The 23,120-nt window shown below is 40.9% G+C and overlaps 1 protein-coding gene across 17 annotated transcripts in view; it reads left to right on the top strand.

The window, feature by feature from the left end:
* The window catches only part of ERC2 (ELKS/RAB6-interacting/CAST family member 2), a 974,891-nt gene that overhangs the window by 769,267 nt on the left and 182,504 nt on the right, over nucleotides 1-23,120 (top strand). For 8 of the 17 annotated variants that reach the window (XR_010585146.2, XM_015446056.3, XM_065540770.1 and 5 more), the window contains one exon: nucleotides 4,665-4,799. Coding sequence is in view for 9 of the 17 variants with exons in the window: in XM_015446056.3 (XP_015301542.3) it covers nucleotides 4,665-4,799 (135 nt within the window). In the remaining 8 variants the exon portion in view is untranslated. Of the gene's footprint in view, nucleotides 1-4,664; nucleotides 4,800-20,294; nucleotides 20,361-20,740; nucleotides 20,928-23,120 lie in introns of all 17 variants that reach the window. The other 9 variants (XR_012431280.1, XR_012431279.1, XR_012431278.1 and 6 more) reach the window with 2 other exon arrangements.

Genomic DNA, 23,120 nt, shown 5'->3' with positions numbered 1-23,120 from the left:
CAAAAGAGTTGGAATATCTGGCACCTTTTCACAGATGGTGTTCATCAGATATTTTAGTTAATGGATAAAGTTTCAGTTTTCCATGTTTGACTTTTGGCACTAACAGAGGTTTTCTAAAGGCTCCTGTTCCCCCAAACACTAGGGGATAGTAAGAAATGAAACTGATAACACCCCAACACCCCTTATTCTTAATGAGGTAAGTAATCAGGGAGGTGGTATAGTATTTCACTGGGTCCAATTATCTAAGGAATGGGATATTTCTTGAAGAAGACCAATTAGACTTTCCCAACAGCTCCAAAGCTATGCACATACTCTGCCTTCGCCACTCCCAAGAATTACAACAAACAAAAACAAATAAACAGGAAAAGTTAAACTATCACATCAAAAGTTAAATACTCAACTGGCTCATCCTAGACTCACATCTTCCCTCTTATCTTTTCCACAGTAGCCTGTGTGCCCTCTCCATCCGTCCATTTTTACACTCATATACTTTAACACACCTTTACTTAACAGCTAAGACATGAGACTCTGCCCTAGATGGGGAGTGCAAGGGCAATCCACATGTAGTACTTCCCTCAAGAGATTTTCAACCTAGTGGTGGAGAAAGCCAAGCGAACCTGCAGTTAGTTACCATTGGTTCAGATAAGTGCTGTGATGGCAGAGACCCAGGGGAGTGGCTACAGCATTCTGCTGAAAGCAGTGGAAGAGGCAGGCGTAGGAAAGTTATCTCTGGAGATGATGGCGTTGAAGCTAAGACCAGAGAACTAATGGGCATAACTCAGGTTTAAGGGGTAGAGAGTGAAGAGCAGGACGAAGAGAGAGAATAGCATGTCCCAAGGCTGGGACAAGGAGATCAGGAGGTATGACTGTGGAAGTAACTAGCAGTCACCTAGCAAAAGATACCTAAGTATGTCAAAGACCCAGGCCATTTTCCTGAGTGTGGCGGGAGCCTCCCAAGAACTTGAATCCAGGGAGGAACAGAAAGCTGATGTCACTCTGGCTATGGAATGTGTTCAATGGGAGGTGAGAGTGCGGCAGGAGAGCTGTTAGGAGGCGATGGCCCCAGAGAAATAAGGTGGCGCCTGGAAGAAAGAGGAAGTAGAAAATGAAATCTGATTAGATTTGTCTCCACAGTCATGACATAATATAGTAAAAAGAGTATAACACAGTTAGCCAAAGGCAAAAGTGTCTGGTCAGCAGTTTGGTAGACACTGCAAAGGAAATAAAAATGGGCCTCAGTGAATCGCTAAATGAGTCCCTGAGTTCCCAAGTGCTGTGCTGTGGAAAGCAATCCCTCTCCAACTCTATATTAATTTTCCTGGGTTTTTAGTTTTGCCTGCCTGGAAGATTTGCTGCTTCGGGCTTTTCAGTGGGCACCTCAAGCATCTGAGGCTACAGGGCTGTGAACCATTATATATGGGATCACCTGGTAAGTTTGCCTAGAATTATTTGAACAAACAGTATCCGTGTCCAATCCTTGTTACAAATTTCTGTAGTTTTTCTTTCATTGACTGTTAGGGAGTGTTATTTGTGACTTCTTATCTTTCCAGACCCTTGTTTAGGTGTAAACCGACATAATTGGGTGTGGATGAAGCTAGGTAGTGCAGATCTAAAAAAAAAAAAAAAAAATTTAGGAGATCCATTTTAAATTTGACAATTAAAGGATCAAGATTGATCAAACTGTTTTTATAGGAGAGAACACCAGCAACTAGCCAGTAAGAAATTGGTCACAGTTTAGGGGATATGTTACAAGCAAGATAAATAAAAACGATCTAGAGTATCAGACCAAACTCTCATTTCTCATCTCTGTTTCACACTCTTCTCTTCCAGCCCAGACTAATCAAAAGAAGCCTCTTCCGCTCACAATTGCTCTGTGTACATTTCCCCCAGATCTGGTATTCACATGAACAGCGTGGTTTATTTATATTTCAGCACCAAATTGGAAAGATGACATCATTCATTTACAGTCTTTATCCCATGACATGCCTACTCTCCAACACCTCATTTTAGCAGACACATTTAGGACTGCATATAGCATCTTGTTTAGCTTGTACATTCTTTTATGGGATACAGTTCAAAGGTAGGGAACTTTAGGCTTGTTGCTGGTAAGAAAATAATCTCATAAAATCACAGGAGCTTCCCCAGAGGATGAGGATATTACGATGTTTACAATAGCAGAATTATTATTTGTTCATTTAGGCTCCATCCTTCATTCTCGAGCGAGTCCCTTCCTTCTTGCCCACAGCAGATCTTACAGCTCCCCTCAGGCTCTCAGAATTCTATTTAGAAGAAACAATTCCAGATTTATTACTTCATGAGTTCAAAAGTACAGGATTCTGACAATACTGGAATTTTAGGTGTGAACGCCGAATTTCAGAATCTCATGTGCAATGGCAGACTGACTAAGGGGAATCTCAGTACTTAGTCTGCAGCAGCTCCACTGACCTGCTCTTTCTCACAAAGCATAACTTGCCCATTGGGTCTTCTGACACTTTAAGTAGACAAGTGAAGGATGGAAATGCTCTCAGCTGCCAAAAGTTGCCTGGGATTTTTTAATTTAATTTTAAGTGGATCTTTCCCTCTATTTTTATTGTTTTTATTCATATACACAGTTTTTTTTTTAACATTCACTTTGGGGGCTTTCAAATATTGTACACATTTTTAAAAAAGGAGTGAGTAAATCATGAGACATCTTCTGGCAGATAGAATTGGGATGTGAGGTGTTTCCAAAACTTAACAGAACCAAAGCATTTTATGGGAAATCTCTTTCTACCTGTTTAGCTGTTTGCCTTTTCTGCTAGCAGCAAGACAAGGGAAAAAGCCTGGAGATTGAGAATTGGATGACCCAGAAAATCTCCATGTTCTATGTCAAGAAAGAGACTCTCGGGACTGAAATCTACCCCTTACCTTTCTAGCTGCCAAATGAGGATAATAATTGCTCCTGGGAAAGTATTGAGAATAAGTTGGATTGTATGTGAAAAATACTATAAGAATACACAATGTTAGGCCCAGATTTTCTTTATTGTCAGTGTGTTATTTATATTACATAATAAAACTCCAACTGGTTGGAGGCTCTGCCAACCCCTGACTTCTGGCTCTCTGAAAGTAGTGTTGGTTCATTGTCATCTTGAGCCACCAGTGGGATTGTTATGGCAACTCATGAAATGTCCTCAACTCTCCGTGACCCTCCCTGCTGAAAACAAACATGCAGCTTGTCTCTAGGATGGCAGCATCCCTCAAAATCATGGCCCCTTCATTCTTTTGGTCACTCATTACAGCAGCATGTATTGTATATCTACATCTGCTAGGCCCTATGCGAGATTCTGGGGAGAGGCAGATGAAAGAAATAGCTTCAAGGTCTATGGACATACAGACGGATAAATCTGTGGTTATAGAGCCATGGTGCGCAGGAGGCACGTGTCACCCAGCCTCAAGGACAGGGTCAGGAAAAGGCTCCTAGAGTAAATAGTTTGAGTTAGCCAGTCATAGAAGTTAAAGGTGAAGAAAGGGGCCAGGGAGGCATTGCAAGCAAAGGAAGCAGCACATACAAAGGAGGAAAAATGTCTTATAGCAAACAGTAACAGCAGTAACTATAGTAATGACAGCATTTGACTTTCATTGCCAGTTACTGGACTGACACTTGAAGTCCATCACATCATTTGCTCCTAGCAGCAACCCCAAGGAAAGAGGCACTATTAATCCCATTTTAGAGTTGAGGAAATTAAGGTTTATAGTTTACTCTCTTAAGGTCACATAACCAGCAAAGAGGTGGAGCCAGGACTTGAATCCCTTGAATCCAGGCAGGTCTATCATCAGACCCATATTTCCTGACTTTCTGAGCTGGATAATTTTGTTTGCTCTTTTCCCGTGGTCTTTAGGCATTTTTCTAGATTCTGAGAGCCTGTCAGGCCAGTTCATCACTGGTCCATTTCCTGCCGTGCATAATAAAGCAGTACGCTTCTATGGCCCTGGGGGTTTAACCATGACTCCAAGTTGCCTCATGTGACAGGCATCATGGATTGTAAATTAGAGTGGTCAGTTCTTCTCCCATTGACTTTGTACCTTTTGCTCAGTTCCCTCAAGGAAGAAAATCAGTTAAAATGTCCATAGAGAGCCATTTCCCAAGAAGTCATCATAGCAGTAAACCATCTCCATCAGTATATTTGCATTTGGCAGCTTTTGAGTGGATTTCTCTGCCTTGTCTTGTGAGACCATTGTCTATCTGTAGTTCTGTGTTTCCATCCGGCCCTTCCCATCTTTCCATCCAGGACTTCCATCTCCAGCTTGCTCTAGAGTGTCCGTCTAGAATCTCAGTCATAATTGTTGGTACTCTGCGATTGCAAGCTCGCCCTGGATCTCTGTGATTGCTTGACAATGTAAAGCAAAGCATCTTAGAGTATGTCCATTTTTTCCCTTTTAAATCACAAGGAGGAAGTACATTAACATTTACAGATGTAACATAATAGCTTTAAGGATGTGACAAAGCTTTTTTCACCAAAGTTAATGGCATGGTGCTTTCTTTATTAAGTTTCAACTTGACTAACAGTGAAAATTCCTGGATTAGGAACAAAGGGATCCCTATAGGTACTGTAATTATGCCCTGAATCTCTTTGACTGATCTTCTAGCTCCTGATGGAATCTTCCTTGGTTTTTGTTCTGCACAGACCCAGAACAGAATGAAGTTGATGGCAGACAACTACGATGAGGACCATCACCATTACCATCACCACCACCATCACCACCACCATCGATCTCCTGGGAGGTCGCAACATTCCAATCACAGGCCCTCTCCCGACCAGGTCAGTTTCATCGCTGCTTACCTCCAAGACCCCTTTTACCCTTTAGATATTTTAAGATAAAATAAATAATCCTCAAGAAATAATAAACAGCATAAAGTGATACGTTCTTTGAACTGAAACTAATAGCTTTGGTATTTATTTCCATCAGTCAAGGAATCTAAATGTTTTTCTTTCTCCTTCCTCTTTAAGGTTTTGTCTTTTCTTGTTTATGTTATGCATTTTCTTTCCTCCCCTCCTTTCTTCTTTCATAGATATGTAGTCTATTGCTGGCTCGGTATCTCATGGAGGGTTACTTTGGAATGTCTTTTTCAGAGTTTTAAGAGAAAGCACTTTGTTTCCATGAGCTTGGCAACCAGAGAAGCCTTGAGTTCGCTGAGCACTTTCCTAGAAAATTCTTTAGTGATGCAAATTAATGGTGGAGTAAAACAACAAGGAGAGAAATCCGTTTTGCTGGCGTTTTAGCCAGTGAAGTCAAGGAGTCTGGTTTATTTGATTTGGACCCTATCTCCTCCCTTGACTAAGTAAAGCACATGAAAAGATGGATTGACAAAAACAAAACCGCCTGTGGTTTTACAGCAATATTTACATTCACCCACCAAATGCAAAAACTATTTACAGTGTTTAGTATTAAAACTCTTGAAGGTGAATTTTATGGAAATTAGGAAATTAAATGCAAACTAGCAGGATAATATAGTCAATATGAGCAATATTTCTTACTTCATTGTACTAAGATTCTCGCCTCCCCCTGCCCCCACTTTTGGTGATCCTAGTGCAACTGATACATTTCCATAGATGGGAGAAATAGGTAACAAAATAGAACCATCTGGATAAGTATGCACTCCTTTGGATATGGCAGGGTGAGGGCTTGTCAGAATTACCTGTGTGAAGAGGCAGTTTAATTGTTTGCTGGGGGAGGAGATACTTGTGATGCTCCTAAAACTTTTCAGGTGGCTCTGTTTCCTTTTCACCTCCTGTTGCTAGCGTCCCAAAGAAGTTAAGATTTGAAATTTCCAAGTTGTTTTACCTGGAGTACAAGTCCTGGGGGAGCTGTTTATATAGAACACAGCATTAGAAGTTCTCCTGGGAGCTATGCAGCGAGGCAGCCAGCACTGAGCTTGACCTGACCTTTGTACCTGGAAGCTTTTGCCCTCAGAGACCCCAACATTGCTGAAGCTGTTCACATAGAAATAATTTAGACTTCTGAAGCCAAGTACAGACAGGGCATGATTTCATGTTTTAGCTGCCAAAATATGCTCTTGATTTGGAGATCTGAAATATGGAGAGCGGTGTCAATTTCATGTCATTATCTTGTATGTCTGCGTTTTGGTTTTGTTTTGGTTTTATTTATTCAATTATCACCCTTCACCATCACCACCACCACCACTACCACCTCCCCACCTTTGCCTGCCCCAGTAGACCTGGCATCCTGCTAACTAAAACAACTCATTCTCATCCCTGGTCCCTGCCCTTTTCTCCTTGGCCTTCTCTCAGATTGGGAGAGTATGAGGTTTTATTGGTGGAAGCCTGCAGTCCCCACATTGGCCATTCTTTCTGAGCCACACATGCTAGAAGACCATCCTGAGTTCTCCCACTCAAACCCAACAGAGAGAAAAACAGAGAGCACCCTAAGAGTAGAAAGAAGGATTTGGAGCCAAGTCAGGGGAGTGGGTCACCCAGGGACCTGCTGAGATAACAAACCAGCTTGTCTCATCACAGAGACACATATGCTCATATGTTCTACTGGGAATGAAGCACCAGAGCACATCTTGTGAATGATATTTCTTACAAAAGCTAGGCTCTTGCTACTTTTCCAGAGAGCTGTGATCACAAACTAGGGTGTCTCGTCTATTTGGTTGACTCTCATGTTTGTCCACCGACACTAGAGGTTGTCATAGGGTGGTGTCCTTCCCAGAAGAGTTAGCATTCCTTGAAGAGTATCTGGCTAAGGCATATTGTTGAGACCTTTGGCACATGCTTCTCACTACTACTGTTAGGAAGATGGTGATGGTCTTTCACTTTCACATCCACCATCTCAGTGAACACTCTAAGCAGCCGATGGGCATAGAGGCAGTTCACCTCATCCCCTTCTCCAGATGAGAAAGCCGGGGCCCAGGAAGTGGGTGAATAGGCTGGAATCCTGTTCCGAGTTCTTAACCTAATTCCATGGCAGCCATGATGTGGCACTTGGGGAACAGCATGATGGACAGAACCCCTGTCTTCAAGGCATTTGCTGTCTAGTCCTAGAATAAGAATCCAGGTCATCTGGTTCATGTCAATCAGAATAAGACAGATAAAAGGTAGCTCCAACTTAATTAGGGGCCCATACCTTAGAAACTTATTCTGTAGTGGGGTTCACTGTGAAAGTAAAATACTCTTGACCAGAAGGGTATTTTTGTGGTTTTAAGTTGAAGTCATCAAGTCAGTAAGACTCCTTTGCTAGACTCTTCTAATTAGAGAAGGAGAGATTAAGCAAGGAACCCTAGTGTGAGAGTAGATTGGCACCAGTGTTGGAGATGGCTGTATCTCCTGAGCTGGATACCCCTTTTGACTGGGCATCGCAGGTCTAGTGGAATGATACGTTCCCCTGTGCTGAAGATTTCAGATTTGGTAATCAACAACTAGTATATCAGTATATGTACTGTTACCAATCTAAGTCCCAGAATAAAATAGTTATCAATGGATAATAGTTATCAATAGTTATCTTTCCCAATTGATTACAAACCCTACACTTAATTGCGTAGCCCGCATACACTAATACATCTAGGGTACATATGAGTATATGTTTCTTCTTAGGAGAAAAATGACAGCCATATGAAAGCATGAGAGTCCTAATAATGGGGTGATGTGGATGAGATTTTAACTAAATGTTCATAACGTACCCGTGTTAGCTGACCTGACTTCAAGGGGAAAGGTCTCTTCCAGGGATTCCTGATTCCCTTTCTGTGAATCTTCCAACACTGGACTTCCTGTGGCCCTAAAGACTTGACCAACAATGACTTATGGAAGAAGGACTACAAAATGTTGATATTGCCTCTTGAGCTTTGTTAAGAGATCAGAACACATGAAAGTGGAGAAATAGGAAAAATCAGTTGCCTTGTTACTTTTCCAGAAAAAACTCATTTTTCCTTAGGTAATTCAATTTAAGTATTGCCAGGTACTTACATGATTATATTCTTTTTCCATTTCTTCCATGTTCCTTTCTCCTTCACTGTGATTTTTCTTGCTCCTTAAGAGAAACTGAATCCAAGTATTGTAAGTCTAGACTAGCATTTCCCAAAGTAACTTTTAGAGCATTAGTCCCATGAGGAAAGCCTTGAAACAAAGACTCTCTGGGCAAAGAATTTTGTGAAAGTGCTCCGTATTATAACTCTATCTTCGAGCTTCCTGGGGCAATTAGCAGATCAAAGGATCTAAAAAGTCATATAAGAAAGAAAGCCCTCCAATTTAATTTAATCCAGTATTTCCCAGACTTATTTGATTGTAGATTTCTTTTTTCTTTTCAGTAACATCTGTGCTCTGAGAAATATTGTTCTCAGAGTATCAGGTGAAAAAAGAGACGACCCATTTTATAACATGACTGAACCAGTTTCCAGCAGTATTTTTTATCAGAAGGTGGGATTTTCAGGCAACTTCTTGCTTTGCACAACAGAAAATGGAAGTGCCTCTTCCATTCATTTCCTGGGATACCTTCTTAAAGGCACTGACATCTGAGAATAAGTGATCCCAAGAACCCAGTAGATCTAAACTAAGGGAGTCATTAAGGTTGAGGACCCAGGATATCAACAATAGTCATAAATACACAGCTCTTCAGGGATTACTGAGGAGGTGGGAAAATTTGGAGAAGATGTAAGAGAAGTCAGTGCAGTGTGGCAGTTCAATAATCTAGCCCCCTACCTGAAAAAGAAGCATTTAATAGCTGGTGGGCTGTGACCCCTAGGATGGTCACAGCCATTGAATATGTCCAAGTAGAATATCCAGACAAATCCCAATAATGACTTGGGAAATCCTTCAAAGCAAGAAGTGACCACGGGGGCAGACAACAAATATTTCCCATGACACAAGCTGCTCATGTGTTTTGAGAAACAATAAAGTCCAAAGAGTAAATGAAACATGCTGGAGACATGTTAGAGATGTTTCTTAGGTTACCAAGATTGATTTCACAAAGCCAAGTAGAAATTCAGCTTTTCCTAAATATTCTCTGTACCTGTTGTCATCAGTCTCATCTGTCATTTTCTTTAAATAGTATCTCCTTCCCTGCCTTAAAACATATCAATGATATTAAGTCTTTCTACTTTCCTTTTTCTAGGCGTCATACAAGTTTTACTGTCCCAGTACAAGTCATATTTTATTAAGCTCATTCCAGTGGCTTCCAGGTATATACTAACCTGGTGAATAAGAAAAGCACAGCATTAGCATGAGGTCCACACTCCAGCCAACTTAAAATGTCAGGCACCATGCAGGCTACCCTTTGTGCATCTAGGACTCACATTTCTCTTCCTGGGTCTTGGATTGGGTGTTAGGTCTTCAAGGACCTGGATCTCACTGCTTGTTTGTGCAAAATCTACTTCTATTTGTTAAAGCACTTGCCACTCTAATTCTAGCTGGGAAGGGCCTAAATGACAAAGAACCTAAACATTTTGGGGCTGGTAACCTCAGAGTAGGTGGCCACTTTTGAAAGTGAAAAACTCACAAGAGGAAACTCTTCTCTCCTCTTCCTCCTTCACTGAATGGAAATACTCGCTCATAGGTGTTGGAGAGCTCAAGGGATTTTGACCACCTTTGAGACTTTCTGATCATATTTAAGTTTTAAATTTCATTTCACATTTTACTTACAGAAAACTTACTTCTAAATGAGGGCTATGAGTTTAGGAGCATGGAGACATGATACTTATGCGATCAATTACCAAAAAATTTGGTTGAATTTCACATTTTATATTCAGATTCTTTGTCACATGTTCACATGTGTCTGGCCCTTACTAGGTACTCTGTAAATGTCTGTTGAATGAACTGCTCCTATAGTAACTTCGGGAAATAGGAAGGGCAGATGGAAGTATCCCCATTGTATAAATAAAGAAACTCAGAGGTTGTTAATGATCCAGAATCACAAAACTGAAAATCAACAGGCCTCAGATGAAAGCCTAAGTCTCTGAGTACTGCACATTGGTGGCAAACCTCTTGGATACATCTAAGTAACCACGTGTATTTGTGATTGCACAACTATGATGGCTCCACTTATTCTTGAGTGCAAATGTGCATTTTCCCTTTCCCATTGAATTGTAGTAAATTTTATCCTGTTTTGTTTATTTTCCAAAATTGAATTAAATGTCATCTTGGCCGGGCGTAGTGGCTCACGCCTGTAATCCCAACACATTGGGAGGCTGAGGCAGTCAGATCACCTGAGGTCAGGAGTTCGAGACCAGCCTGGCCAACGTTCTGAAACTCCGTCTCTACTAAAAATACAAAAATTAGCTGGGTGTGGTTGTGAGTGCCTGTAATCCCAGCTACTTGGGAGGCTGAGGCAGGAGAATCACTTGAACCTGGGAGGTGGAGGTTGCAGTGAGCCGAGATCACGCCATTGCACTCCAGCCTGGGCAACAAGAGCGAAACTTCATCTCAAAAAAAAAAAAAAGAAAAAAAGAAAAAAGAAAAAAAAAAAACAGAAAAAGAAAAAAATATCATCTCATCTGTTCTCTTTCCATTTGCTCCAGCTTTCATTGTCTTTATTTCCATTATTCTGTTTTGTGACTTTATTCCTTCCATTTCCCCCCATTTTCCCTGTTCCTGTTTACTCTTCTCTATTCCTGCTATCCCTGTGCCAATTGCAAACTCTTCTGCTTCCATGGAGTCACCAGAATGAGATCCTCAAGTAGTGGAGACACTGGCCCAGAGGGGAAGGGGAACTGCTCTGGATCACAGGGGGTTCTTGGCAGTGGATTGCCAGGACTCACATTCCCTTGCTCACTCTCCCCTGAGCTTCTGAACATGCAAGGATCTGGAGCAAACTGTGCCCCCAGAGCAAAACAGAGGATGCTTTATTCTGCTAAGGGCTGCTGTCAGATTAGCCAGGGTGCTAGGGGTACTTTCAGAGAGTGACTTTTCTGTGGTAGAAGCTAGGTTTTCCCTTTTGCATTATGAACTTTAAGGTGTCTGTCCATTCTATGGATCTAGTCCTAGGAAACTGATTGTCCTAATTCTAAATATTATCCACTCTACTTGGTAATTTCCAGAATCTGTCTGTGGATATAAATAGTAATCCTTGGTGCTTTCTCTGCTGCTCCTGATGACTGTGTGGTCCCAGCATGTGTTGGCTCTCAGCCAAGGTGTGTGTTTGTACCATTGGACATATTTCAGAGCATTGAATGTTCACTTCCATTTTCTGCTGAAAATTCCTGTAGAATTCTACTTGGGACACATGTTGTTTTGCCATAAACTATCAAATTTCTTGGTTACTAAAGAACCCATGCCTAGATTTGGCCTTCTCTTCAAACTGGTGGTCACAGAACTGATACATAGATTGCATTTTAAGATATAGTAAAATGATCCCAGTGACCTAATTTATAACGGTTGATAGAAATCTGCTTTTCCTTTCTGTGTATGGATTCTGGATTCTTGCATACAGGCAGATGTTTAGAGTACTGAACCTATACTCTGCTTCAGAGAGGCTGCAGCACTCACTGCCTTGGTTTTGAGATTTCTGGTCCCTAAACATGTTCCTTCTCCCCTCTTTCTACAGGCAAAAGAGCCATAAGGTAGAGTTGGCTCAGAAAAGAAAAGCAGGGCTTTTGCTGTCTCACCCTCCTACCCCTGTCCCTTCTGCATACACCTGAGCCTTGGGTACTGCTCTCTGGTAGAATTAGTCAGCATCCTATAAGAGCATTCCTCAAAGAGGGGAATTTCCAGCCATCCCCGCGATTAGGCCCTCATTGATGTTGTGGCTGGAGGCAGATGACAACTCCAGGCCCATGTGTTTCCTGGCCCTAGATCTTTTTTCATAAAACCCACCTGCTTTTGTCCTCCTTCTGCATTTTGTGTTTAGTCAACAAGAAGTTGGTGGGGCCTCACAGTCCACCAGAAGAATGAAGCAGTCACAGCAGCCCCTCCTGGGGCACCAGCTCAAGGCCGTGGGATCCCCTACTCCCACTGAGCCCCTCTTTGTGAATGCAGGGCAAGCTTTCGTGATTGATGCTCTGCTTCCCTTGCACTTTCACCGGCAGATTAGTCAAAGTGCAGCCCTTTGAACTCTGACAGACAGGCAAGGGGTCCAACCTGCTCTGTTGCCCCCAGAAGATGAATTCTGTATATAGAGTTGTTATTCCTAGCTTTTGCTTAGGGAGGAATAAAAAGAATTTATTTTATGTTTTGAGGTTAACTGAATGTGGGATAAATGTATACATAGCATCCTGTGTGTATATATGTATGTATCACTCTATGTCAGATGAACTGAGGACTTTTCCACATATGGAAGAATTTCACAAGATCATGTTTAGCTAGAAACTTCTCTCCCTAACTTCCTCTGAGTGCATCTTTGAATATACATTATCTATACATATATATGTATGTGCACACATAAATATATTTTCATGTTTCCTCCACTGAAGAAAAATTAACACCGTATATCAGGCCTTACTAAAGTATAGCTATGGAACATACAAAACACCAGGAATTTTTAGTTCCCCATGATAGTAACCTGATAAGAAAAGTTACATATTTTAGGCTTTTAATATCAGTTTTCCAACCAAGCTCGTATGTCTAAAGTTTGCCCAGATAAGAGGCAGTAGATTTTTTTTTTTTTGCATTGTATATCTAATTTCATGGCCCACTTCTTGGAAGAAGCCTTGAGTTTTGTTTCATGTAGGGATGAAGCCTTCAAATTCAACAACCCATGAAGAAACCTCTTATTGGTGCTGATGTATATTGCATGGAAGAAGGGTTCAGAGATTTTGACCATTGCCACACCTGGGCCAGTCCTCTCAGAACTGCAGCCAAGGATATCCTGGCATGCATTTTGAAATAGCTCTTGCGAGCCACTTGCCTCTTTCCCAATACTTCTTTTCTCACAAGTAGATTGCAGGATACTGTGTTTAAAACTCAGCAGGTTAAGAAATAGAAAGATATCACAGATGTCTCTTTTTTCTTTATTCCCCAGAGACTACTAAAAATCCCCCAAACTACTAAAAAGTGAGCCAGACGGCGTATGTGATTTCCCACCATTGGGAAATAAAAGTGGCAGTTTATTTGTTTGCTTGTTTTTAAGAGCAGAAGCTGTAGAGTAACCCTGCGGTGGCTCTCTGTGAGGCCACAGGTAAAGAAGGAAATGGGGACAAATGTCTGAACTGTTGTTGTGGGAGGTATTTAACTGCCTCCTTCCTCTACCAGCAGTTACATGCTCACCCAACCATTAAGAGCCACAGGAGAGGAAGGAAGGTGGAGTTACACAGCAGTTGGGAAGCTGGCTTTGCAGATGAGCAGGTTATTGTCAAAGCCCTTTAATCTGGGTGTGATATTAATTCCCTGCATGTAAGCACATGAGGGCATGATTTAATAAGCCCTGCCAGGTAGGGTCTTCATGTATGGGAAAAATGTAGAGCTGCTTAATGCATCAGGATCCTCCTGTTAGAGAAGGATTTTTCCTTAAAGGAGGTTTGAGCCTATTGAAGATTTCATTCAGTCTTACTCTATTTGGGGTAGAGTGGTTTTTTTTTTCTTTCTTTTACTGATTTGTCTAGGTTTTGCACCTTGTTTGCAGTATTAGGGTTACATTAAGAGATTTGTTGCAGTATCCTTTGAGTCAACAGGGGTTTTTCAGACATAGCCTGCGCTCCCCAGCTTACAGATGCAATGCATCTTGGCAACATTGGAGGGTTGATCTCTTTTCAACTTGCTGCTTTAATCCAGTCGAATTTGTCTAAGAGGCAGCACTTCAGCTCCCCCATTGAGAGGGGGTGGCCAGCCTTGAAATGTCGGGAAGCAGGGAAATCCATTTTATATTGCTAAACACCATTGCCCCTCTTTTTTTCTATAACTGAGGTAATAGGGATCATGTTTGACTTAAAACACTGCAGGCACTTGCAGCACTCCAAAGATAAGGGACCAGCAGAGGAAAGGGAGTAGGAAACATCCTTTAAACATACCCTGCACACACTCACAAAGTCTGTTATTGCAGGAAACCACCTTACAGACCAATAGCATTTGAAAAATTCTGATTTGGGCATCCATCTATTAATGATCTTAATAATGTCAATTTTGAACAGCCCAGAGACTCTAAAATATTTAAGAATCATTTTATACACCATCAGATCCTTTTTAGACACACCGTTTTGCCTTCAGCCTTAGTTTAATATCAAATAATTTGTTTTACTAGTAATCAGCTATCAACGCTACCAACAGGAATGATATGCCTAGTCATATTGGTCTAAGTCTGTAACATCCACAAACTGGTTTAATTTACATTCTCGAGTGTAATTTGCACAGCGAACCTATGGAGCATCAGGACCAGGACATGGTAGTCCCATTTTCTTTTCTTTCTTTCTTTCTTTTTTTTTTTTTTTTTTTTTTTTTTTTGAGATGGAGTCTCACTCTTGTTGCCCAGGCTGGAGTGAGTGCAATGGCATGATCTCAGCTCACCACAACCTCCATCTCCCGGGTTCAAGCAATTCTCCTGCCTCAGCCTCCTCTCATTGTCTTTTTTAAGCAGCTGAGGAAATGAAGAGTCAAAAGGAAATTTGATTGCCTATCATGAAGGAACCAGAGTCATGTTAAAAACACAATTTTCATTGTGTTTAACAAAGCCAAATGTTAATGACTGATGGATGAAGGAGCAAAAATAAAGCCTGTCTTCACTCCCACCCTTTTTTGTGGTTATCTGGCAATGGTTCTGCTTTTAGCAGATGTTGACTTTAAGCTCTCAAACAATATTGTTGGCCAGCATAGAGGCGTCCAGCATTTTCATCTTCAGCTGGGTATCTGATGTCCTCGAGCTGAGTGAACTGGCACAGTGCACCAAAGACTAGTTTGTCACAGCTACTTTTGCTTGAAGGAAATAGAAAACTAGTTTCTTCAATTTGCCCTATAATGATGATGCAAAAAAAAAAAAAATTGAGGATGCGCTTAAAGATGCTATATTAGAAGTGAAGGAAAATGTCGCCCAAACTTCTATAACATTCTCGATGGCTTGGCAAAGTGGTCTCAGGTGGGTGCCCTGCCTCAGCGTGTCCTTGTGAAGTGAGCTTGCTGAGAAGAACCAACCCAGGCTGCACAGGATCTCCGGTTCATGCCTCTCCCTTGAGAGACACCCCAGTGTGCCTTTTAAAATATGGACATATACTGCATTCCCCCTCAACCAATGAAGTTCCGCTTTCATCACTTGCGGGTAGAAGAATAAACCAGAGATGTGGCTAGTGCGGTGGAAGATGGGAACAGTCATTCTGAGAAGACACAAATCAACACAATCTTGGCAATCGTAAGGAACTCTGGGAATCCGGGAAGCATATTCCTTCAGAGGAATCCAGTCATTCAAAACAGTGAGAACTGAGCCTTCCATAATTACTCATTTAGAAATATCTAAGTTCCCACATCTGCGAATCATGGCACAGTATGAAGGAAGTAAAGGTGCTGCCTTTCCCCTCAGAGATCTTAAAATGTGTTGGGGTGCTGCTGACATGTCCACGTAAATAGCTTCCACTTGCATGTGAAGACCCCTTTCTTCCAAGAGCCAGAGGGATCCAACTAAGTTGTAGCTTCTAGTTCCAACCGGGGTCTTCAACAGCTTGGAAAGAAGGCAGGACGAAGTTCAATGTACTCTAGAGCTGAGCTAAGCAGAACCAACAAATGTCTTTTGGGGTCAAAGTGAGCTCTTCTTTTTGTGGCTTCTCGGCTCATATGGTGGAGTCAGAAGGGTGTATTTTTGTGGTTAGACAGACTGGAATTTGACCCTGGCTCCCCAATTCCCAGCCAGGTATCCTTTGGTGAGCTACCTGACCTCCCTCCCTGAGCCTTCCTTTCCACATCTGCACAAAGAGCCTCCTGACACCTGTGTCACGGGGCCTTGGTGAGCCTCGGAGAGGAAACACAGAAGCCGTCAGCACTCTTTCTAACCTGGAGGAGGTGCAAATACACACTGGCTCTTTTCTAGGCCAGCTCAGAAATAAGCTAACGTTTATTTTTAAAAGAACAGGAAGCAGATTTCTGAACCTGGCTAGGACTTTCCTGTTTGGCAGGGCGGGGCCGGGGGGAATCTTACCTGCAAATGGGCCCCGGAGGTTATAATAAATACAAGTCATGTAAGAGTTTATAGCCATACCTGACCCCATCACCAGAACAGAGACATTCATCCATGGACTAAGCATTCCAGGAAGCAGGAGAGATGAAAGACAGATGAATGGTCTCCAGAGAGAAGGTTTGGACTTGACCCTAGCAGAAAACCTACTAGTGCCCTGATGAGGCTCGGTGCCCAACTTTTCCAGGCTCATGCCTAAGTCTATTGTTTTCCTTTACACACGTGTCTGTTTTTCCCGGCTCTGGCCAAGCCTGCAGTTGGAAATGCTAACAGGATCTGCTTTGGTTGAGCCCAGGCTCAGGGCACATCATAAATTCCACACTGTGATCTTGCTTTCGTGACTTGTGCAGTCAAACTTTGCAAAGTCCTGGGGTTTGAAGTTTCAGAAGTTTTAGAGAAGTGACGAAGGAAGTAAGGGTGGAGGCGAGTCTGAAGACTGCCCACACCAGACCTAGTTATAACCAGGATCATCTCCTTGCACCCCTTCCAGCAAGGAAGCCAGGTGGACCTTCCTGGCAGAGACCTCGGCTGAGTTCCCACAAAGGCAGCAGGCTATTTGGAAATGATACATCCCTGGTTCTACACTTTTTCCTTTCTAGGACAGGTGCAATACTAAGATCCCCATTAGGAAATTAATTCTTTGGTTTCAAGAAAAAAAGCCAGCTATCAACTCAAAGAGAATTTCAGGTGTTCAAAACAAACAAACAAACAAACAAAAAAATCCGGTGGTGGCCTCAGGCTTGCCTGCTGGCTGTACCTAATACTTCAAAATAGTGACCAATTAAAGGTTTACACTGGGCCATTTATCATGTCAGATTATAGAGTTTCTTCTCAGAGCCTCTTTGCTGGAGCTAATAAATGCCCCCCAACAACAACAAGTCTCTTGTCTTGTCAACGATGACTCAGTCCCTTTGCCTTTAGAGCTTGTCGCCAACATAGCCGCTGTGAGCAGCCCATTGGTGAGGAATTTTGTTTTATCTCAACATTTAGATAATCCCATTAGGGCACAGCATCTGGGACTACAGGATTTCCATCAAGACCCCTTGTCCGTCACATCATCCCTGGAACTGTAGATGTGTCCTGAGGTTATTTGATAGTTAAACCTCCTCCCCTTCAGCATTTGCTGTGTTTTGTGGTCGCTGTGCTCTCTGGGCTTCAGTCCACCTTGGATGTTCCCATCCCCAGATGAACAAAAGCATGCAGATGACTGATGGACTGGAGTCTTTCTTCCCATCCAGATATTTTGGCAACTTGTGGCAGAACAATCACTCACAAAGGACACACCAGGGATCAAACACCAAGCAGCATTCAGAACAGCCACTGCAAAGTAGATTTGGAAACAGAAAAACAAGGAAAGGAAACATTCTCCCGGGCCTGATAGATGCATTTTAAAACTCCAAGTATTTCTCAACAACTTAGCATGAAGTTAGGGATCAAGTGATACTTGGCTCTTTCTTATTTTGGGGTCCCCAAATTTACATTTCTGTGCAGTAAGTTTGCTGAGCAAATTAATATTTGCATACAGAGATGCAGGCAGTGCAGCAGTGAAACAGCTGCATGTGTTTGGAAAGACTTGGAGCTCCCGCACTGATTAGCTCCTGCATTTTTGTTTTTTATTCCCCAAACGGACACTCACTCTGACCCAGATCATTTGGCGATGAGGGTCAATTCATGTTTAAGCTTTGAAGATTAGAGAGACCAGAAAGGGCCACCACTTCTCTATTTTCTTTTAAAAACTTTAAACTTTAAAAAACTAAAAACTTTTAAAAATGCATAATATTCTGAGTTCATGAAAGGAATTTATCCACATTTCTGCCACATTAAATGTTAGCAAAGTTTACATTGGACTGTCATATTTCTTTACTTTATTCACTAGCATACAAGATGTCGATCTGAACATCTGGTTTTTAATAACCCTCGACATCTGGGAGCTCCTTTTTATTCCTATGGTGGACGAGGAACAGTAGTAGTGATATTGGCAGCGTATATTTTCAAACTACAACTCCTGTCTGTTTCAATCATAATTAATTACCACTTTTTAATATATTTAATTTGCTAAAAGTGATTTGCATTAGACCACATTTCACTGTTAAGAAAATAGTAGTAGGTTTTGGTGGCAGTGGGTTTTCTTTTTGCTTACTTTCTTCTCTTTTAAAAATTAAAATCCGATAGGAATGGATTTGGAACAAAATGAATGTATATGTGATGTTGGGTTTTAAATATGAAATGAAATAAACTGCTCTGCAAGGAAAGTTATTTTATAGCTATTTAAGAAGAAGTCGGCAGTGGCTGTAGGCTGTATTTTAGAGAAAGCCTCCTATTTTGTTTTGTGACTTTGGCAAATCATAGCATCTTTCTATGCTTGGAGTTTTTCTACAGCAGCAATTTTGGGGGTCAAGAATCTTATGATGAAAGCTAGGGCCTCCATCCAGAGACATATATTTGCACACATACTCAACAACATTCTTCATTGAATTTCAAGGGGTTGCTAGGCCCCTTGAAACCCATTTATGAATGCCCTCGGGTCTTATGCTGTAAACTTTCCTCCTTTATGAAGATGAAAAGGAACATCAAATTTGCTTTTCTCCAGGGACAGAGAGGAAGTTAAATGAATGTAAAAATACATTTTTCCTAAGTCACATAGGGAAAAGGGAAGTTTCTTGCCAAGAGCAATTATTAAACTGTTTAATAATAAATAAACACAGATAATTTTTACATAAGAAGGCCCAGCTAAAATGATCAATGTATTTTATTGTTTGCCAGAATATTCCTACCTAAGCTGTCAAGTGAAAATTCATACTGAGTCATCCAGTTCAGACTCTGTGCAAATCATTCCATTGACTCACGTCAGTCAGGGATTCGTAACCTTTGTGGGCCGTGGATCCCTTTGGCAGTATGATGAACTCTTTGGATCTCTTCTCAGAATAATTTTTTCAATGCATAAAATAAAATACCTGGAAATACAAAGGTAATAAACTGTATTGAAAGTCAGTTGAAAAAAAATCTTTAAGTAGATAAAAATGTCTAGACCTACTGGCCAGATTAGGTGGAACTGTATGAAACTGCTATTTTTCTAGGTAAAAATGGCCAAGTATTGGCATTTTCGTATGATTCAACCTAATAGTATAACAACTTAACCAATAAGGAGTCAAATAATGAGAAAATATTCCAAGTTTTTTTTCCTCCTATTCCTGATTTTCAAAGCAAGAAGCAAATCATGGCAAAATCTGACTTCATTGGAGATCTATTAAAAGGCACAGCTCTCAAATTATGCGTGACACCAGGGTATGTTTCAATCCTTGCAGTAAACTGTGAGAATTGTTCAAAACAGGGACTTTGCTATGGGGATATACCTCTGTCTTCAAAGATTCCATTTGCCTGTATATTAGCCACTTTACTAAGTGAGGAAAGTCACCAGAGCTATTTTGGAAACACTTTTCCACAACAATTCCAAGGAAAGAAGTTTCAGTTTATCCGCAGTTGAACACAATTTTAAGTTAAACAAAACTTTCTTTCTACAAGCATTCTACTGAATTGAAAGTTTACCTCTCTTTTCTTTGAAACTTATTTGATTGCAAATGTATAATCATTCCATGCAACTGTATAATCATACCATCGCCAGTGCATCCTCTTTCATGCTGAGAGCAACGTAGAATCTGTCAACTAAGAAGATGCATGTTTGAGCCTTTGTGGAATAACCAATATGAATTATCGCCTGCTGAAAAAGTTTGTTCCACCCGAGTAGATGGAGTTGTGTGTGTGTGTTTTTAAAAAATTCTTCTTCAGCCTTTATTGATACTTTAAGCTTAAGAGAAATTAAGGGTATTTGATTACTATAATTACTTCTCTGCTTACTTAAAAGGTTTAATCTACTCCTTAGGCATATGCAATTCAGATTGCATGCTTTCCAAAAAAATAATCATCTGCTAATGTAGACTAATTTTAATCTTCTAATCCAATCTTGACACAGAGTCAGAGCTGGGTGGGTGGAATGTTTTTGTGTGTGGGTTGCCATAGATACAAAACTTGGTTATGTATTTGACAAGTCGGTGATGTGGAACTTAAGTTACTATGGATTTTTTTCCTCAGTCTTGAAGATTAAAAAACAAAGTGAAGATTAGCGTGCCTTTCCAGTGCATCTCGGTGTAACTAACCTTCTCTTCTTTCATTCTGGTGCTCCCCTCCTCTCTGTGCACCTCCCCACCTCGGGCCGGCCGCAGGATGACGAGGAGGGCATATGGGCATAGCCGGGCCTGTAAACCAAAGTTCCAGTTTTGTTTTGAGGGGTGAGAAACCATCTTTTATATCATTTTTCTTAAAAAATTGCATTCTAGTGTTGTATTGTGTGCGTGCTCAATTGTGCTCGCTGATGTTTGTGAATTGTGCCCTGTGTTTGCTACTGTGTTCTGTGAGCGCAGAATGTCCGCGTGCCCTGACCCTTCCCAAGAGCCCCCTCCATCCTACCTCACCTCCCCACCCCACAACCACATTACTGCTCTGCCTTGTTGGGGCTGGGTTTAGCACGATTCAAATGTTTCTACGTTATTTAAGATGTAAACTATGCCCTTATTAGGATTTATACACAGTTTTTAAGGCATGATTGTGGACTCAGAAATTGTCGCAATTCTCCAGTCGTGGTTTTCAGCCGACTACTTGCTTTTACCAGATATGCCAGTGTGGTGTGACTCTCACGTCCTTCTGGTTGTGTCAAATGTTTGGCAAGGAATAAGGAAAATAAAACTATGTATCTTCATGGAGCTGAAACTATCATCTCTAAGAAGCCCGTTTAATGGATTGTGCTATCTCTTCTATGGCAGTTCTGAAGAAAACACAAGGATCAAGGCATAGTAATGGTGAATGGGTAACTGTAACTCTTTAAATGAATTAGAATAGAAATATTCGTATTAGCAGGTCTTATTAGTGACATTTTATCTGTTGCTTTTTAAAAATTATGCTTCTAAGAGGCTGTGCATTAGAAATTACACACATTGTATTTATCAGAGGGTTTTGTACTTTTAAAAGCTGATCTTTAGCTATTAAGAACTCACCCTTTATTTACATCCTATCTGCATTACGATTGAATAATGACACATGTAATTACCACATGGTTATAAATGGAACATTGAAGTCTAGAAACTTTTGCTGCTGAGAATTACACCTCTCCTGTACACTGCAGGCTGTGGAACACCAAGTCACAAACTCCTTGGAGTTGAATATACATATGGTTACATGGAATACGGTATTAAACTTGGTAACATTGCATATGACATTTTATTTGGAACAGGGAATATAGATTGTGTGCCATGGTGATTTTTTCTGATCAGAAAGTATTCAATGTATAGTTCTTTATTCTGAGACAAGCATGAAATGACACAGTGCTGGAGAATCAACAGGTGTGGGACAATTCTTGGGGATAACTTAGCATTTATGTCTTTTCCCAAGTCTTGCCTTCAAATAGCATGGCAGGTGGTGCTTCAGGTGAAGTTTAAACTAGAGCTGGTACGTTTTGCCTGTTGGTGAGTTTCATTGTTGTGTTTTACTTCTCACTTGAACCTGTTATACATCCCACTAATGGGTCAGTTTGTTTTTTTTTTTTTGGTACTGAGGGTGAAGTTCACAGAATGGTGGTTTTCAGATATAACATCTTTCTACATAGTAAAGATGTAATGCCTCCTGGATCCATTTGCTGCCGGTAAAACCTGCTTCATGTTAATACAGGAGTATCTCATCTCTTCTCCCTTTTCTTGGCAAAGGGGAAAATAGCACTGGAATTAACACTTCTAGATGCAAAGTCATTCCATAGGAAAGCTTGTCAGTATGAGGAAGTGGGGAAATCAGAGAAGTTCTGGATGTTCTATGGGAGCAACTCTTTCCCTCTCTAGGGAAAATATTAAGAGAAATGTCACGTTTACTCACAAAGAAAAGCTAATAAAAGTGGAAATTGACCTAAACTAATATGAAATGAGAAGAAAGCGTTTTATAGCATTAAAAAGCAAACACGTGAAGCCTGCCTCAAACATGCATGGGCTAGGTAGGTAAAGGAAAGTTCTAAGAGTTTGGCAGTTGTCTTGAAAACTATAGCTCCTACTTGGGGCTCTTCTGTGAAGCTACTTCCGCCATCATGAGTATCAGGGCGCTAGGCTGCACTTGTGTGTCCTCCTGAATAGTGAAGAATTTTTATTGCTCTTTCATAAGATTCAAGACACCCTGAGATATGAACAGTGTTGTTATCCTCAGGATGGAATCGGCTCCAAGACCCATAGGAAATCTTGCCTTGCTTAAGGCAAATGCAGACAATCGTATTAAGCCCTATCCCCTTTATTTCTTCATGGATTTCTCCAAATGCCATGGACACCAGAAAATAAATGTTTTTAGTAATTTAGTCAATATATAATCCTACTTTAGTATGCTGTAATAAATTTCATATGCTTCAGAGGAAAACTACTTATCTTTCTTTATGACTCCTTTAAACAAGTTTGCTTAGATATCCTCAGGCTTTTAAAACCATGTCTTTAAGGATTTAAATAATGAGATACTGGGGGAACCTTCTGTTTTTGAGCAGCCGTTGCATGTTTTGAGTTGCATTACAATCCATGAGGCCTTAGGAGACATTAAATTTATAACTAAAGATGGATAATAGTGGTACATTAAAAATTCACTGTTTTCAATGTTTTGATTTATGGCCCCTATAAAAGAAACATTACAAGATGTTATTTTACTAGACAACAGTAATATGCTCATAATAGCATCAGAAGGCTCTGACTTGAATCTGGAGTTTTGGTGCTGAAATGAATCATAATTTAGAAAAAGTTACTCTAAAAATTACAGCAAATTGGAATTAGCATAACAACCCTGCCAGCTCCTCCCTTTTTTGCCACTTCTGGAGGTTAAGTCCAGACATGATTTATTTGTCTCACTATGGTCATTCAAGAGTGATATTTTCCGAGCACACAGTGGACCAGGGAAAGTTTACTTTTCTAAAGAGTTTTGACAGCCCCCAGAGCTAGCCTTTCCCCTCTTAAACCTCACATTCAGGCCTGGATTTA

Source organism: Macaca fascicularis, chromosome 2, assembly GCF_037993035.2.
Source record: "Macaca fascicularis isolate 582-1 chromosome 2, T2T-MFA8v1.1".
In the NCBI taxonomy this organism is placed as follows: domain Eukaryota; kingdom Metazoa; phylum Chordata; class Mammalia; order Primates; family Cercopithecidae; genus Macaca; species Macaca fascicularis.
Note: the sequence above shows the minus strand (reverse complement) of the source record. Positions and strands in the feature narration are given on the sequence as shown.